General features: G+C 43.1%; 1 protein-coding gene across 4 annotated transcripts in view; it reads right to left on the bottom strand.

Moving 5' to 3' along the window:
- Positions 1-18,755, bottom strand: part of LOC138969483 (centrosomal protein of 44 kDa-like) — a 23,983-nt gene extending 5,228 nt beyond the window's left edge. The window contains exons 1-9 of one of the 4 annotated variants that reach the window (XM_070342277.1): positions 18,616-18,755; positions 16,636-16,727; positions 12,749-12,899; positions 11,623-11,826; positions 11,058-11,097; positions 8,910-9,236; positions 7,572-7,735; positions 5,353-5,532; positions 1,464-1,563 (exon numbers count right to left, since the gene is read on the bottom strand). In XM_070342277.1, coding sequence (XP_070198378.1) covers positions 1,464-1,563; positions 5,353-5,532; positions 7,572-7,735; positions 8,910-9,236; positions 11,058-11,097; positions 11,623-11,826; positions 12,749-12,899; positions 16,636-16,727 — 1,258 coding nt within the window. In that variant the 5' untranslated portion in view covers positions 18,616-18,755. The remainder of the gene's footprint in view (positions 1-1,463; positions 1,564-5,352; positions 5,533-7,571; positions 7,736-8,909; positions 9,237-11,057; positions 11,098-11,622; positions 11,827-12,748; positions 12,900-16,635; positions 16,728-18,615) is intronic. The other 3 variants (XM_070342278.1, XM_070342279.1, XM_070342280.1) reach the window with 3 other exon arrangements.

Here is an 18,755-nt window from a genome sequence, read left to right as displayed (position 1 = left end):
TAAAATATGTTCTAAATTTTTTTTTTTTAATGAATTATCCTTATTACTTCACAAACAAATGTTCAGAAAAGCATGCCTGCAATGTATAGAACAAAGTAAACAGACCATGCAGATTCAAATGGGGTTGGGGTTGTTTTTCTTCTTTTTGTGGGGGGTGGGAGGGGGTCAATTTGCCATTATATGCAGCAGAGATCAGAGTGTTACTTGGATTGTGACTTTGGCTGTAACGACTAAACTCTTTTTAATGGTGACTGAAACCTTTTTAACGGTGTCGGAAATCTGTGAAACACCCCATGCATACTTATACCAATGCAAAATGTGCACAGCAAATAAGCATCTTCAGCCCAACTGTAATTATAATTTATATGCATTCAAACCATACGAAACAGAACGCAACAGTGCATGCCTCGAGTAGTCCTGCCACTAACTTACCCCATCCAATCTGCACTCCCCCCCCCCCCCCCCCCCCCCCCAAAAAAAACACAAAAAAACAACTCCAGCTCTAATCACCAGTCACCGCTAATGTATTCATTTGACTGATAAAGGTGTAATCGAAATGAACAACACAAGCATCATGGAACTCTCAACATCATGCTAAACTTGTCCAAATGGACTCATCCACAAACTCATGTTGTGCAACAGTGATTACTTTCAGTCAGATTTTGAAGTAAATTTCATTATTAGTTGTGTGAGAAGTTAGGAAAGGCCCCCAGACTTGTGCCTTTTACAACGTTGCATTTAGTCAAAATCATTGGGGTCTGAAAATGAAAGAAAATAAGTTAGTCTAGGCGACAACCATGCATGCATGGGAACTGTACAAATGTTTAAGGTAAAAATCTATCACGGGACGTGTTGACCTGCATGTCAAGTTACCAGACTTGCCAACCCTTGTAAAACCTCACTGTGGCAATTTACTTTTTTTGGCTGAACTTTCAGCGCAGCAAATGAGGTTTTAGTGCAGCATTGTCTGAAATTTATTCGCACATCCACGTTTTTGCTATTTCGCGCAAGAATACATACATTTTTAAAAAGTTTATTTAGAAAAAAAGAAACATAATGGCCAATAGAGAGTGTCTGCAGTACCACTTTACAATGTATTATGACACAAATTCTGACCGCTACAGGGAGTGAGAATCAGAAATGAGTACCAGGACTCAAAGAAAGAGCAAACTGTGGCATGCTTGTGGATATTTGTTTGAGAGTAGCAATTCTAAGCTTGGCGTCACCCCTGAAGAAGTGATTTCCAGACAAGTGCACCATACGATATATTGCAGTACCCTACACCAACTGAAAGCAGCTTTCTGAACCAGAATTAATATAACCAGAACCTAAACATTAATTTTGGGGGGTTCACGGATGGCCGAGCACCACTCATTATTAAGACTAGCTTGTTTACCAAGGTGGGTCAAAAAGCATCTACTAGCAAGATGTGTCTAAGCTAAGTATGTGTAGCACAGGCTTACCTCCCCTCTCCAAAGACACAAAAGGGCTTGCCGCTGAGAGCTCCGTGGTCTTGTCGCCCACGAGCTTTGGATGATCTGATGATGCTGTTCGTGGCGCACTCTGAAGAATTAACAGTCACTATGGGATTAATAAAATTTCGTGTCTCGGACATGTTATCAAGAGAAATGCATTTTTAATTTGACTACATTTCACGAAGGCCACTTTACTTTTAACTTCATGAGGCCAAAAAGGGGGGGGGGGGGGGGGGGGGGGGAGGCACATGGACCCTTGTCACTTCCAACTTTACTTCTTGGAATGGGGAAACAATAACACACACAAAATATTTCCAATAAGTCTGATACGTACACATTCACAGTAACTACAATGTTCTCATGTAACATAACTGTTTTCCAGGAGACAGTTTTCTCGTTTTCCAGAAGACGTAACTGCAGTGTGTCCACACACACACACACACACTCAGACAGAGCACCTACCCTGTTCTGACACAACTTGACTCTGTTCTCCAGGAGCAGAAGATGTGACTGTACAGTGTCCAAACACATAGTGACATACAGACAGACACACATAGTGACATACAGACAGACACACATAGTGACATACAGACAGACACACAGAGTGACATACAGACAGACACACAGAGTGACATACAGACAGACACACAGAGTGACATACAGACAGACACACAGAGTGACATACAGACAGACACACATAGTGACATACAGACAGACACACATAGTGACATACAGACAGACACACATAGTGACATACAGACAGACACACATAGTGACATACAGACAGACACACATAGTGACATACAGACAGACACACATAGTGACATACAGACAGACACACATAGTGACATACAGACAGACACACATAGTGACATACAGACAGACACACATAGTGACATACAGACAGACACACATACCCACACACACACACAGAGCACCTACCCTGTTCTGACACAGCATGACTGTTCTCCAGGAGCAGAAGACATGACTGTCCCGTGTCCACACACATACACACAGAGCACCTACCCTTTTCTGACACAGCATGACTGTTCTCCAGGAGCAGAAGACATGACTGTCCCGTGTCCACACACATACACACAGAGCACCTACCCTGTTCTGACACAGCATGACTGTTCTCCAGGAGCAGAAGACATGACTGTCCCGTGTCCACACACATACACACAGAGCACCCAAACTGTTCTCCAGGAGATGTGACTGCAGTGTGCCTACACACACACACACACCTACCCTGTTTTCACACAACATGACTGTTCTCCAGGAGATGTGACTGCAGTGTGCCTACACACACACACACACCTACCCTGTTTTCACACAACATGACTGTTCTCCGGGAGATGTGACTGCAGTGTGCCTACACACACACATACACCTACCCTGTTTTCACACAACATGACTGTTCTCCAGGAGATGTGACTGCAGTGTGCCTACATACACACACACACCTACCCTGTTTTCACACAACATGACTGTTCTCCAGGAGATGTGACTGCAGTGTGCCTACACACACACACATACACACACAAACCTACCCTGTTTTCACACAACATGACTGTTCTCCAGGAGATGTGACTGCAGTGTGCCTACATACACACACACACATACCCTGTTTTCACACAACATGACTGTTCTCCAGGAGATGTGACTGCAGTGTGCCTACACACACACATACACACACACACCTACCCTGTTTTCACACAACATTACTGTTCTCCAGTAGATGTGACTGCAGTGTGCCTACATACACACACACACCTACCCTGTTTTCACACAACATGACTGTTCTCCAGGAGATGTGACTGCAGTGTGCCTACATACACACACATACACACACACACACCTACCCTGTTTTCACACAACATGACTGTTCTCCAGGAGATGTGACTGCAGTGTGCCTACACACACACATACACACACATACACCTACCCTGTTTTCACACAACATGACTGTTCTCCAGGAGATGTGACTGCAGTGTGCCTACATACACACACACACCTACCCTGTTTTCACACAACATGACTGTTCTCCAGGAGATGTGACTGCAGTGTGCCTACACACACACACATACACCTACCCTGTTTTCACACAACATGACTGTTCTCCAGGAGATGTGACTGCAGTGTGCCTACATACACACACACACCTACCTTGTTTTCACACAACATGACTGTTCTCCAGGAGATGTGACTGCAGTGTGCCTACACACACACACATACACACACAAACCTACCCTGTTTTCACACAACATGACTGTTCTCCAGGAGATGTGACTGCAGTGTGCCTACATACACACACACACATACCCTGTTTTCACACAACATGACTGTTCTCCAGGAGATGTGACTGCAGTGTGCCTACACACACACACATACACACACACATACCCTGTTTTCACACAACATGACTGTTCTCCAGGAGATGTGACTGCAGTGTGCCTACATACACACACACACATACCCTGTTTTCACACAACATGACTGTTCTCCAGGAGATGTGACTGCAGTGTGCCTACAAACACACATACACACACACATACACCTACCCTGTTTTCACACAACATGACTGTTCTCCAGGAGATGTGACTGCAGTGTGCCTACACACACACACATACACACACACACCTACCCTGTTTTCACACAACATGACTGTTCTCCAGGAGATGTGACTGCAGTGTGCCTACATACACACACACACCTACCTTGTTTTCACACAACATGACTGTTCTCCGGGAGATGTGACTGCAGTGTGCCTACACACACACATACACATACACCTACCCTGTTTTCACACAACATGACTGTTCTCCAGGAGATGTGACTGCAGTGTGCCTACATACACACACACACCTACCTTGTTTTCACACAACATGACTGTTCTCCAGGAGATGTGACTGCAGTGTGCCTACACACACACACATACACACACACATACCCTGTTTTCACACAACATGACTGTTCTCCAGGAGATGTGACTGCAGTGTGCCTACACACACACATAAACCTACCCTGTTTTCACACAACATGACTGTTCTCCAGGAGATGTGACTGCAGTGTGCCTACACACACACATACACCTACCCTGTTTTCACACAACATGACTGTTCTCCAGGAGATGTGACTGCAGTGTGCCTACACACACACACACACACCTACCCTGTTTTCACACAACATGACTGTTCTCCAGGAGATGTGACTGCAGTGTGCCTACACACACACATACACATACACCTACCCTGTTTTCACACAACATGACTGTTCTCCGGGAGATGTGACTGCAGTGTGCCTACACACACACATACACATACACCTACCCTGTTTTCACACAACATGACTGTTCTCTAGGAGATGTGACTGCAGTGTGCCTACACACACACATACACATACACCTACCCTGTTTTCACACAACATGACTGTTCTCCAGGAGATGTGACTGCAGTGTGCCTACACACACACATACACCTACCCTGTTTTCACACAACATGACTGTTCTCCAGGAGATGTGACTGCAGTGTGCCTACACACACACATACACCTACCCTGTTTTCACACAACATGACTGTTCTCCAGGAGATGTGACTGCAGTGTGCCTACACACACACACACACCTACCCTGTTTTCACACAACATGACTGTTCTCCGGGAGATGTGACTGCAGTGTGCCTACACACACACATACACCTACCCTGTTTTCACACAACATGACTGTTCTCCAGGAGATGTGACTGCAGTGTGCCTACACACACACATACACACACACATACACCTACCCTGTTTTCACACAACATGACTGTTCTCCGGGAGCAGAAGACGTGATTGTACTGTGTCAACACACACACACACACACAGACAGAGCACCTACCCTGTTTTCACATAGCATTACTCTGTTCTCCAGGAGCAGAAGACGTGATTGTACGGTGTCCAAGTCCTGCTTCCACTTGCCGGGCACTGCATTGCTTCCCTCTGTGTAGTTGACATGGACAGCTTTGACTTCCACCAAATCCAGACGCTCCTCGATCTTCTGCAGTCGCCCTTCCACTGCCTGAAAACAGTCAAAAGAACATCAAGAGAATAATCAATAAATCGTCAGGTTCAACTATAGATCTCCTCCAACTAAAGGCACACTGTGATGATATGCAGAAATGTTGTTGAGCTACCCTTGTTTTCTACTCCAAACATTTGGAAAATCCAACAAAATTCTGATCAGTGTTGGAGAGACTCTTTTCGGAATAGTCAATGAAAGCTGTATCTAGGGTCAGAAAAAAGCAGTGTGTAGTGTGAGCTGCTGCCAAACTTAAACAAAAAGCGCAGGTCATGTTTCAACGGTTTGTTTGTTTGTTTGCTTAACGCCCAGCCGACCACGAAGGGCCATATCAGGGCGGTGCTGCTTTGACATTTAACGTGCGCCACACACAAGACAGAAGTCGCAGCACAGGCTTCATGTCTCACCCAGTCACATTATTCTGACACCGGACCAACCAGTCCTAGCACTAACCCCATAATGCCAGACGCCAGGCGGAGCAGCCACTAGATTGCCAATTTTAAAGTCTTATGTATGACCCGGCCGGGGTTCGAACCCACGACCTCCCGATCACGGGGCGGACGCCTTACCACTAGGCCAACTGTGCCGGTGTGTTTCAACGGAACAGAGAGCCAGTACCATGAGCCAGGGTCTTGTCCATTAAGCGAATGGAAGAGGTTACGCACAGGGTTATGAACATGTAAAGCCTACATACTTTTGATGACGTCATATCCGGCTTTTTGTAAAAGTTGAGGCGACACTGTCACACCCTCATTTTTCAATTAAATTGATTGAAATTTTGGCAAAGCAATCTTCGACGAAGGCCGGGGTTTGGTATTGCATTTCAGCTTGGTGGCTTAACAAGAAGAGCAAACGCTCGATCGAGTCACTTTCGCAGTTCTGAATATTATATGAGGCATCAGATGGACAGGAAGAAATTGCTATTCACAACACAATGAGTCACGTTCACATAAAATTTGAGCCCGGTCACTTTTATAGTTTCCGAGAAAAGCCCAACGTTAAGTTGTGTGTTGCCGAACAGAAAAGGCTAGTTATCTCCCTTGTTTTTCTGATAACGTTCGTAAAAGGCTACAGATGTAAATACTTTGATGTAAAGAATAATCCTACAAAGTTTCAATCACATCCGATGAACTTTGTCAAAGATATAAAATGTCTAATTTTTCCTTTGACGCTGACCTGTGACCTTGAAAAAGGTCAAAGCTCAACGAAACCATCGTTAAAGTGTAGAGGTCATTGGAGGTCACGACTAAACAAAATATGAGCCCGATCGCTTTGATAGTTTCCGAGAAAAGTCCAACGTTAAGGTGGTGTCTACGGACGGCCGGCCGGACGGCCGGCCGGCCGGACAGACTAACACTGACCGATTACATAGAGTCACTTTTTCTCAAGTGACTCAAAAACTAATGAGTGAGTTTGGTCATTAAAAATCGGAAACTTGTAATTAAAATTATTTTTTTATTAAACGATCCAAATTTACGTTCATCTTATTCTTCATCATTTCCTGATTCCAAAAACATATAAATAAGTTATATTTGGATTAAAAATAAGCTCTGAAAATTAAAAATATAAAAATTATGATCAAAATTAAATTTCCGAAATCGTTTTAAAAACACTTTCATCTTATTCCTTGTGCGGTTCCTGATTCCAAAAACATATAGATATGATATGTTTGGATTAAAAACACGCTCAGAAAGTTAAAACAAAGAGAGGTACAGTAAAGCGTGCTATGAAGCACAGCGCAACCGCTACCGCGCCAAACAGGCTCGTCACTTTAACTGTCTTTTGCACTAGCGGCGGACTACGTTCAGTTTCATTCTGTGAGTTCCACAGCTTGACTAAAGTAGTAATTTTGCCTTACGCGACTTGTTTTAGCTTGGTTACCACCCTTGCAAGGGCAGGTAATTTGAGTAGTTTTTCGACATCTAGCATGTGAGATTGAAGTCAATGCATTTATGAGAATTGGGGTAAGAATACGTAATTTAATCTTGGCTAACACAGCACATATCCTATCTGCCTGAAGTTTGCACAATTTTCCGTACCTTCATGAAGTTTGTGAGCTGGGCGGGGAGGTCTCGCACTTTGGACAGAATGCACTCCACGGCCTCGGAGGGATCCCAGTCGCTGCTGTGGTCATGTGACTTGGCCAGCATGTCGCTTATACGTGTGTGGCCCGACTCTGCTGTCCGCCGCCCTGCACAGCAGTCTTCACATGCTACTTTTTTATTTCCGTTTGCCAAATACTTTATTATATCGCTATTTAGTATTATGATACAGTGGAACCCCCCTTTAAGACCTCCAAAAATCTGAGAAAAATTAGGTCTTGAGAAGGAGTGAGTTTTAACATAGGTTAATTTACCGAAGATATGAACAGAAAATGTGAAAAACAAGGTCTTGAAATGGGGGAAGTCTTAAAATGGGGCGGTCCACTGTAGCCACATGGGGGGATTGGGGCGGTCCACTGTAGCCACATGGGGGGATTGGGGCGGTCCACTGTAGCCACATGGGGGGATTGGGGCGGTCCACTGTAGCCACATGGGGGGATTGGGGCGGTCCACTGTAGCCACATGGGGGGGATTGGGGGGTCCACTGTAGCCACATGGGGGGGATTGGGGGCGGTCCACTGTAGCCACATGGGGGGATTGGGGGCGGTCCACTATAGCCACATGGAGGGATTGGGGGGGTCCACTGTAGCCACATGGGGGGATTGGGTGGGTTGAGATTGGATAGTTTCACACAACCCTCTTTCGGCGATAATTCCATATTTCTATGGGAGTTGTTCAATACGCGGTTCCGGTTTCATCGCCGTGGATGAAGTACACTTAAACCTGGTCAGGTTTGCTATGGAACGTCCATTTCATGCAATGTTAAAATAAAGTTACCAATCTGAAATATTTATTTGTTGACTTCCTTCTAAAACAATCCTTGTTCTCTCATCATCCACAGATTTACCGTCGATCACAATCTTCTCCGTAATACAGGTCTGTGTTTTTTTTTAAATGTTCGGTGATTTATGTCAGTACATGTGCAAAGGCTATGAGCACTGAAACTTCGCCTGCAGCAGCCAGTATGGACCATGTGGGTAGTTGTCGCTGACAAAAACATGTTTTCAACACTGAACAGAATAGCAACATAAAATAAATGCAATGGGTTTTCAGTGTAGAATAGGGTCAAATATTTTGACTTGAACAAGTATTAACGGGACTCGTCTTCAACTCATTGGCATTACAACTGTCTCGTCAAAATATCAGACCCTATCGCTACCCTGAATACATAATACCTGTCAGAAATCCACTTCACAGATATGTAAGTCCAGTCTCGTCACGATTTTTGTATCTGACTATTACACAGGCCACTTCTAGAATTTCCGATCTTCTTACCTGATGGCATGTCAACAACTTCCGCTTTGCTTTTCCTGCTATGCGCCTCAGGGGGTGAGAGCTCTCGCAGGGTTTGAGCGATGGCCGCCTCTTCTTTCAACATTCTCCCAGCATACCCATCTCTGGACACTCTCTCGGACTCTCTGGACACTCTCCCGGACTCTCTGGACATCCTCCCTTCCTCTCTCGACGTTCTCCCACTCCTCCTTCCCTCCTCTCCTTCTGGGCCTGCAGCAGGGCGTAAATATCCTAGCTTCACCTGCCAGCCCTCTTTCTCTGACAGACCCAACAAGGCTGTAGAGGACTTGCGATTCTTCAGAGAATTTTCTGGCAAGCACAGAACATGAGACAATATGACTATAACTTTACATAACAAGAAAAGAAAATGCTCATACGGCTCAGCCTCATCATGTGCAATATAAATAAAACAAATCAAATGCTGCTCTAGCTCCATGAACAGTCAAGAAAATGATAGTTGCCTGCTTAATGACCCTAAATCGACCGACTGTGACCTTGAAATTAATTTGACCCGGATCAACCAGACCTGGGTCATGTCTTGCAGTCAACAAACCCAGGAAGTATGTGATGTTACCATCAGTGGTATCTCATGAAGAAGTCGGGTCACATCTGAGATAGAGAGCAGAAAGGTTTCCACGAAAAAGAAGGTGCCTTTCATTTCATCAAACATAGTCAATATATATAGCCAGAAAACAACTGAGCCGTTGTTGAAGAAAACTCTTTGAAATTGAAAGTAGACGGCCGCAGTGGGGTGGTGGTAAGACGTCGGCCTCCTAATCGGGAGGTCGTGAGTTCGAATCCCAGTCGCTGCCGCCTGGTGTGTTAAGAGTGGAGATTTTTCCGATCTTCCGGGTCAACTTATGTGCAGACCTGCTTAGTGACTGAAACCCCCTTCGAGTGTACACGCAAGCACAAGACCAAGTGCGCACGGAAAAGATCCTGTAATCCATGTCAGAGTTCGGTGTGTTATAGAAACACGAAAATACCCAGCATGCCTCCCCCGAAATCGGCGCATGCTGCCTGAATGGCGGGGTAAAAACGGTCATGAATACACGTAAAAATCCACTCGTGCTAAAAAACAATGAGTAAACGTAGGAGTCTAAGCAGATGAACGAAGAAGAAGAAGAAGAAAAAAGTAGTACTGTGAACTGTTATGATTAACAGCTATTGTGTTTTCAGCCTAGCAATAGGGTCCGATATTTAGACGAGACAAGTAAAATGCCGACGAGTCATAATCCTATTGCTACGCTGAAAACACAATAGCGTTTATATAGCTATTCTGACATTATATTCTGTGTTAAAATCATGTTTTTGTCAGCAACAACTACCAGAAGGGTCCATGTCGTTGATTGCAGACGACGGTTATAGTGCGCATATCCCTTTGCGCATGTATCCACGGAAATCACCGAACATTGAAAAACCCACGGACATGTAAACGGAGAAGACTCGAGATAACCGGATGTTTGGCATTATGTCAATATGCCACGATTCATATGACGTCACGTATCATGCTTGTTTACGTATATTCTATGTTCGAAAGTCTGACTTCAGTTGGGGATTCGCGTGATGAAGACTGCGGTAAATCTGTAGATGATAGAACAAGGATTGTCTCACAATAAACGACTAAATGTTTCAGACCGGTAACTTCATTTCAACATTGCACTATACAATGGACGTTCTATGTGACCGGAGAGTTTGCTGATTTAGTGTTAAACATTGGAGAGATCGTCTGCTAGAATCAGAGATAGGTCGCTTCAGATTGCAGCTTGTCAGTTGAACTTTGCAAGGTTTGTTGACTGTTAAAGAACTGGATTTTACACGTAATGTATGTCATGTACAGTAAGCAACAACAAAAACACACACAAAGCAAATGGCATCGTCTGTCAACTAGTCACAAAAACAAACATGGCGAGGTAAGCGTGTACTTTATACACGTGGAAGAAACCGGAACCATGCGTCTTTGTTATTGCCGATATCGTTTGGATATCAGCAAAAAATTACCGACTTCCGCAGCGTTATCCTTTGATGATCGCAATAGGGATGTGTGAGACCATCCAATCACAGCCCCCGAATTCCCCCACGTGTCTATAAAAATAGCTATATAAGATGATAATGTTCGATGTGACTCACCAGAAGGTTCACTTGTTACCAGCTCGCATTCAGAGGTGCGCTGTGGAAACAAATAAAACAAACAACTCAATACCAGGAGTGCTAACAAAAAAGTTCTTTGACATTCATGAATAAGACTTACATCCAATGGCTTACTTGAACAAAAGTCACAATGATAATAATTGCTCAAACACACTCTTCCATCTTGAGACCTTGATGGGATTTTTTTTCTTCGGCGAATTTTTGGAGACAGCCTTAAAAGTTTGGAACGATTTCAGAATATTTACACTGTGCATTAACCTATCTGCCCTTTCACTTATTCCATATCAATGACCTCACCACATAAGACTAATAAATATTGTCTGCTCAGTTAAGTTCTCAATCAAAATCATAAAGTTCAGAAGCAGCGTGGAATACGATAACACTTTAATCATCTGAAATTTCTTCCGATGGTTCGCCAGCAGCAAGCAATACCCTGTCTAGAATCTTGCTTCAAATTCAAAAGCCTTTACCTGTTGTCCTGACCTTGGACAACATACTTCAGACCAGTTAAAAATTTTTTTTACAAATCAGGTATGGCACTAACCTTGGAATGGCGGCCAGTGTCGACGACAGACTGCACCTTGATGTTGGGGTTGGTGGGGTTTCGGGGCCCAAGGTAACGACAGCGTTCCTTGACAAGTCGCATCACCTCAAAGCACATGATCACCTTTCTCTCTGCAAAGCTGTTGGCGGTGAAAAACTGCTCCTTGGTCATCGGGGGCTTGTAGCCGAACATGTCTCGACAAATCTGCACAGAGTTGAATCAAATTGTACGGACGCAGTGGCCTGTTGGTAAGACGTCGGCCTCCAGATCGGGAGGTCGTGAGTTCGAATCCCGGTCGCTGCCACCTGGTGGGTTAAGAGTGGAGATTTTTCCGATCTCCCAGGTCAACTTATGTGCAGGCCTGCTAGTGACTTAACCTCCTTTGTGTGTACACGCAAGCACAAGACCAAGCGCGCACGGAAAAGATCCTGTAATCCATGTCGGAGTTCGGTGGGTTATGGAAACACAAAAATACCCAGCATGCCTACTCATCGAAAGCGGAGTGAAGCTGACTATGCTCTCAGAGTATAGTGTGGGGAACCCAATTGGGCAAACAAGCTCACACGTAACCAGAAAATTCTGGAACGCTGAAGAAGAAGAAGTACTTACCTACTGATGAAGACGGATTTCATTAAACTATCTTTTATCTGATTGTCTTGACATGTCAGTCAGTGGGCTCTTTCACATTTACAATGACCCCCTTAAGTTTATTTTGACCATTCGTTTACTGTAGCTGAAATTTCTCCAAAAAGACCCACAGTCCTCCGGAAAACAAAAACCAGTTTATTGTCTCAGATCTGGCCACGCTTTTACATGGGATAGGACCATCCCTCCACTTGGTCACATACCAAAAATGAATAGCATGAGTGCTGTCCATTTTTTTTTTTTTTTTAGTCACCAGGCTTCCTTCTATCCTTGGTTCAGACATTACTTTCATTTTGGTTGAAACCCGACGGAATACAGACCAAATATCCAAAATGAAGATTTTAGCACTGACAAATGAATACCCACGGAAGGTGTGCGTGTTAGAGTGTCCTTTTAATCGTGAACAGTGGAGATATAGTTTCATCATGCAATACATAATGACTCAATCATATACTATATGTAATAACAATACAAAGCTCACCTTATAAACCGATTCCATGAAGCGCACATCAGCCTTCATGGAGAGACCATCGCTCAGCAGGTTCATAACTTCCACGGTGAACTCAGAACAGTAGTTGGTGAACAGATAGTTGTACAGAGGTAGCAGAGATTGTGGGTTTCCTTTTACTAACCTGAAGCAACAAGAAAAGCAAATGCTCATACGACTCATGTTAGGACATGATGATAGATCATCAAACCCTACAAGTCAGTGAGTAAAGTTTCAAAAATACCTGATAAAACCTCAGCGTTAAGTTTTTAAGACCAAAAATTGTACCTGTCGTGACCTTGAAATTTGACTAGGGTCAACCAGACTTGGGTCACGTCAAGTGGTCATCAAAACCTAGAAGCATCTCACTGGGATGTCAGTTGTTTGCATGATTAAGCACTGGCACAAATCGCTGCTGCATGCAGACACACTGTTTGTTTGTGAATGATTGGCCGGGAAGTACAATTTTGTCTCTTATTATAAATATAACATTGAATCTGTGAATGTAACATTTTGTTTTGTCAATAATTAAATGTTCCACTTCCAACAACATATCTTTCTTACTTTTTTTATTGTGAATTTTGAAACGTTGGCAGTCTATTTGTTTTTGTATTTTGTTGTCTAAGTACAATGTACAATGTCATGTTAACTAAGCTCGCCTCAGTGTTAATGGTAAAAAGCAACCCCTGTGAAGCCTCAAGTAAAACCATTTTAAAAACAAATTGGGAATTTTCACTAGAGTGTAGCAAATGGTGTTTAACTCATTCGCTGCGCGTCTAAATTTCCCCTGTGTTCCCTGCCAACGCGCAATTTAGAGCCATTTTGAAACAAGAAGGGCAAAGCCCATACGACTCACATGCTTGACCTCGACCTTTAGGGTAACGAAACCTAGCAATGACATCATACACTAAGAACTGCTTTACACATTTTTCCTACCAAAATACATGTGACCTTGACCCAAGGTCAAGGTCATCCAAGGTCATGCAACACAAAGCTGTTAATTCAAGACATAGGAAGTACAATGGTGCTTATTGGCTCTTTCTACCATGAGATATGGTCACTTTTAGTGGTTCACTACCTTATTTTGGTCACATTTCATAAGGGTCAAAGTGACCTTGACCTTGATCATATGTGACCAAATGTGTCTCATGATGAAAGCATAACATGTGCCCCACATAATTTTTAAGTTTGAAACAGTTATCTTCCATAGTTCAGGGTCAAGGTCACTTCAAAATATGTATACAATCCAACTTTGAAGAGCTCCTGTGACCTTGACCTTGAAGCAAGGTAAACCAAACTGGTATCAAAAGATGGGGCTTACTTTGCCCTATATATCATATGTAGGTGAGGTATTCAATCTAAAAAACTTCAGAGAAAATGGGAAAAATATGAAAAATAGCTGTTTTTTAGGCAACATTTATGGCCCCTGCGACCTTGACCTTGAAGCAAGGTCAAGATGCTATGTATGTTTTTTGGGGCCTTGTCATCATACACCATCTTGCCAAATTTGGTACTGATAGACTGAATAGTGTCCAAGAAATATCCAACGTTAAAGTTTTCCGGACGGACGGACGGACGGACGGACGGACGGACGTCCGGACGGACGGACGGACGGACGGACGACTCGGGTGAGTACATAGACTCACTTTTGCTTCGCATGTGAGTCAAAAATTATTAAAAATCAACAACACAAGATAACCTTACATACCTTATGTTTTTGCAAAGTTTGGAACTTACTCTTTTAGAAAATATATGAAACATTTGAAAGTACATACCTTTTGTTGTCTTCATATCCAGGCAAAATATCCAATTTGAAGCAAAACAAAAAAACTTTCTACGTCATGGGTTCATCATACACAATGTCATGATCGACACTTGCATTGCCCGAATCATCACCCAAATGATCGTCCATTGGCACAAAATCGTCACCAGAATCTAAAATATCATCTCCACTATCATCATCACTGAGGTCAAGATCAGAACCGTACTGAATAACACGTTCTAGCACTCTTTTCAAGTTACTACGTCTCAGCAGAACGATCCGCCATCTTGGAAAAGTCAAAACACGTGGGTCGCACACCGTCAACAAAATTTTTATTAATCCCAACAATTTAAGGGAAAGAACTCTTTACAGTGAATGGTACCACTGTAGACAGATAGAAGTTCATTGCAGGGGTTGTTTCCCTTGGTCAAGTACCGGCACGCAGTCAACGCTAAACACAGGTGTCGGAATTCCAGTTCCGACACGCAGCGAATGAGTTAAATGTAGCATCATCTAAAATGTATTCCTACATCTGCATGTATGCTATTTCGCACAATAATAGATATATTTTGAACAAGTTTATTTTGAAAGCAGGAACATAATGCCTAGTAGACAGTGTCTGCAGTGGCTAACCCATATTCTGACCGCTGCACGGAAACCTCACAAAGTACCAAACCTCACAGGAAAAAGTTACTGTTGTATTCCTGTGATTCTTTCTTTGATTGTAGCAATCTTAAGCTGGACGTAACACTAACAGTGTGGCAATTTGTCTTAAAACGTAGCATGCTACGCTGAAAGTGAAACAGTTCACAGCTGTGAACTCCAGAAAAGCAAGGAAAAAACAAGAAGGGCAAAGCCCATACGACTCACATGCTTGACCTAAACCTAGCAATGACATCATACACTAAGAACTGCTTTACACATTTTTCCTACCAAAATACATGTGACCTTGACCCAAGGTCATCCAAGGTCATGCAACACAAAGCTGTTAATTCAAGACATAGGAAGTACAAAGGTGCTTATTGGCTCTTTCTATTATTATTATTATTATTGTGATCATTTTTATGCGCCTAATCTAGATATAGCCCTAGGCGCTTACATATTAATTTCTGCCGTTTGAAATGGAATTTTTTACAGACAGACAGACAAACAGACATTTTTTACACACAATATAAAACGCATTCACATCGGCCAGTAAAGCTCAGTAGCCTATTAGGCGAGCATTCACCTTTCACGGCCTTTATTCCAAGTCAAACGGGTATTTGGTGGACATTTTTATCTATGCCTATGCAATTTTGCCAGGAAAGACCCTTTTGTCAATCGTGGGATCTTTAACGTGCACACCCCAATGTAGTGTACACGAAGGGACCTCGGTTTTTCGTCTCATCCGAAAGACTAGCACTTGAACCCACCACCTAGGTCAGGAAAGGGGGAAGAAAATTGCGGCCTGACCCAGGGTCGAACACCCAACCTTTCTACCATGAGATATGGTCACTTTTAGTGGTTCACTACCTTATTTTGGTCACATTTCATAAGGGTCAAAGTGACCTTGACCTTGATCATATGTGACCAAATGTGTCTCATGATGAAAGCATAACATGTGCCCCACATAATTTTTAAGTTTGAAACAGTTATCTTCCATAGTTCAGGGTCAAGGTCACTTCAAAATATGTATACAATCCAACTTTGAAGAGCTCCTGTGACCTTGACCTTGAAGCAAGGTAAACCAAACTGGTATCAAAAGATGGGGCTTACTTTGCCCTATATATCATATATAGGTGAGGTATTCAATCTCAAATACTTCAGAGAAAATGGGAAAAATGTGAAAAATAGCTGTTTTTTAGACAACACTTATGGCCCCTGCGACCTTGACCTTGAAGCAAGGTCAAGATGCTATGTATGTTTTTTGGGGCCTTGTCATCATACACCATCTTGCCAAATTTGGTACTGATAGACTGAATAGTGTCCAAGAAATATCCAACGTTAAAGTTTTCCGGACGGCCGGCCGGACGACTCGGGTGAGTACATAGACTCACTTTTGCTTCGCATGTGAGTCAACAAGGGAAAGCAACTGTTCCACAATCAATACAAACTTGACAGAGTCTATCGTTTGACTTACCCCTCAAGTTCAAACTCGCCTTGGTACTTCATTTGGCGAGCTTCACTCTGCAGAATCCTCAGGTTGTTCTTTATGTCCCCGATGGAAACCATCTACAAAACAATTTAATCTTATTATCTGCATGTGGTACCAGTATACCAACAGGAATTTGTCTTTAGGCTTGTCATACAGAATATAACACATGAAATAGGATAAAGTAGAAGTTTAATGCATTTGGCACAGTTGTCATCCAGCCAAGGCATTTGTGGTGAACAATAGGATAGTTGGTCGACACTCACTATATTAAAGTAAAGTTAATGTGTATACATCAATTACATGTTCCCAATCTTTTGTGAACTTCCATCCCCAACTGTAGCCATAGTTTTGCACACACAAAAAGCTTCCTTATTATGTAATATGTATCTCAGCAAGATCATGCCTTCAGTCAAAGCCAGTATAGTGTTTGTGCGATACCTTCTAGCTTCGCTGGGATAACATACATCCTGTAAAAAAAAGCACTAACCCACAAATGATTATGCCAAAAAATGAAATGTTTATTATTATAACGCACTGGTTATACGCACTCGGAGTGTACACACGATTCTGACCCCTGTATACACTCCAGCGTTAACTTCCGGTCGCGAAGCGAATTTGCCATTCGACACCACTTTGCGATAGGAACGCAGAGCAGAGTATAAAAAAGAAAACAATCTGATGCTGCAAAGGCTTTGCTGTAACGTAGATTACATTCTCAAGGTGTACATAAAAGACCAGACACTGAACCGCATCAACACTTGGAGCGCCATTCGACGCTATTTTGCGAAGGAACAATTCACTTTTGATTGTATCAAAGTACGCTAGAGGCAGACAAAAGCAAACACAGACACAAATCTGATGCTACACAGCAGTTTATTGTTGGAGATTGGAACACACTTGGAGTGTGCATTGACCTAGAAATGGTTGTAAACCATGTGAGTGTACATTATTGCCAGCCCTGTATACACTCCAAAAAAGAGATGGGCGGGAAGTCAATACCTCAGACTAATTTTTCATTGGCTACTTCCTAACAACTTGTAAGGGGGCATTTCATTGGCTTAGAGTTGTAACAGAGCTTTTCATTGTCGGAGTGTATTCAGTCCTACCGATTCTGTATGTACACTCGGAGTCGGAATGTAGCTTTTGCCTTATTATTAACATATGTGTTAAGGATTAATGTTTCTTGTTTTTGTCTAATGCACATAGGTGCATGTTCCTTGTTGTTTTTACTGTCCAGAACTCATTTTGTGTAAGAGTGTTGGTTGTGATAGACCTTTTCGGTATCTTACTAATTCTTAGCAGCCCTCGCGAGATATCCACGAGACACGCTCTTTGTTATGCTTTGAACGTCGCGAGAACTTCGAGCCTCGGTTTTCGCAGCTCGTGCAAGATAGCTGTACGCTTTGCTATACTTTGAAGTTCGCGAGAGCTTGGAATACCGATAGGGTCTATTGCAAACTTGAGTTTTGTCTTTTTTCCTCGAAGGGTCATAAAAAGTTATAGGGACAGAAGGCAAAAATTGGGTCGGTAAGGGAAGCGGAAATTCTCAAGGATTACTGCACTACACGTATTGAAAAGTTAGATCAATACGACAATGGCAAGTCCTGCCTTGCTCGGATTTTTCTGGATCTGGTCATACTCATAGCAGTTGCAGGAGCCAGTACGTGTTGGCTATCGTCTCTTCATGGCCTGCTCTGATTATGTAAAACTAAAAGCAATGCGTAACACTCCCCCCACACGAAAGTGCAGCAATATCGGTGCATGATTCAGCTATAACTATCAGATAAATTATGTTTCAGAGGATAAACAAAGGGAGGAACGTGTGATCAAAAAAACACAAGTTCCGTTAAAACGGAAGACATTGTTATGGCTGTTGGGAGCCTCTCGACTCACACGAACAAGGGGTGCTCTCGGCCGATCTCAACGCTCACGCTTGTTTCCCATTATTTCATGCGATAAACTAACCTTTGATGATCTTTTCTGATGGCTCCCCACACACACAGATGGTAACAAACAGGAGTGACAACTCAGCGGAGCCGAGACACGTTTTCACGACTCGCCGCTTGTCAACTTCAAATATGGCGCACAGCATACAACGCCGCCTG

The sequence above is a fragment of the Littorina saxatilis genome, linkage group LG6, assembly GCF_037325665.1.
Source record: "Littorina saxatilis isolate snail1 linkage group LG6, US_GU_Lsax_2.0, whole genome shotgun sequence".
NCBI classification, from domain to species: Eukaryota; Metazoa; Mollusca; class Gastropoda; order Littorinimorpha; family Littorinidae; genus Littorina; species Littorina saxatilis.
Note: the sequence above shows the minus strand (reverse complement) of the source record. Positions and strands in the feature narration are given on the sequence as shown.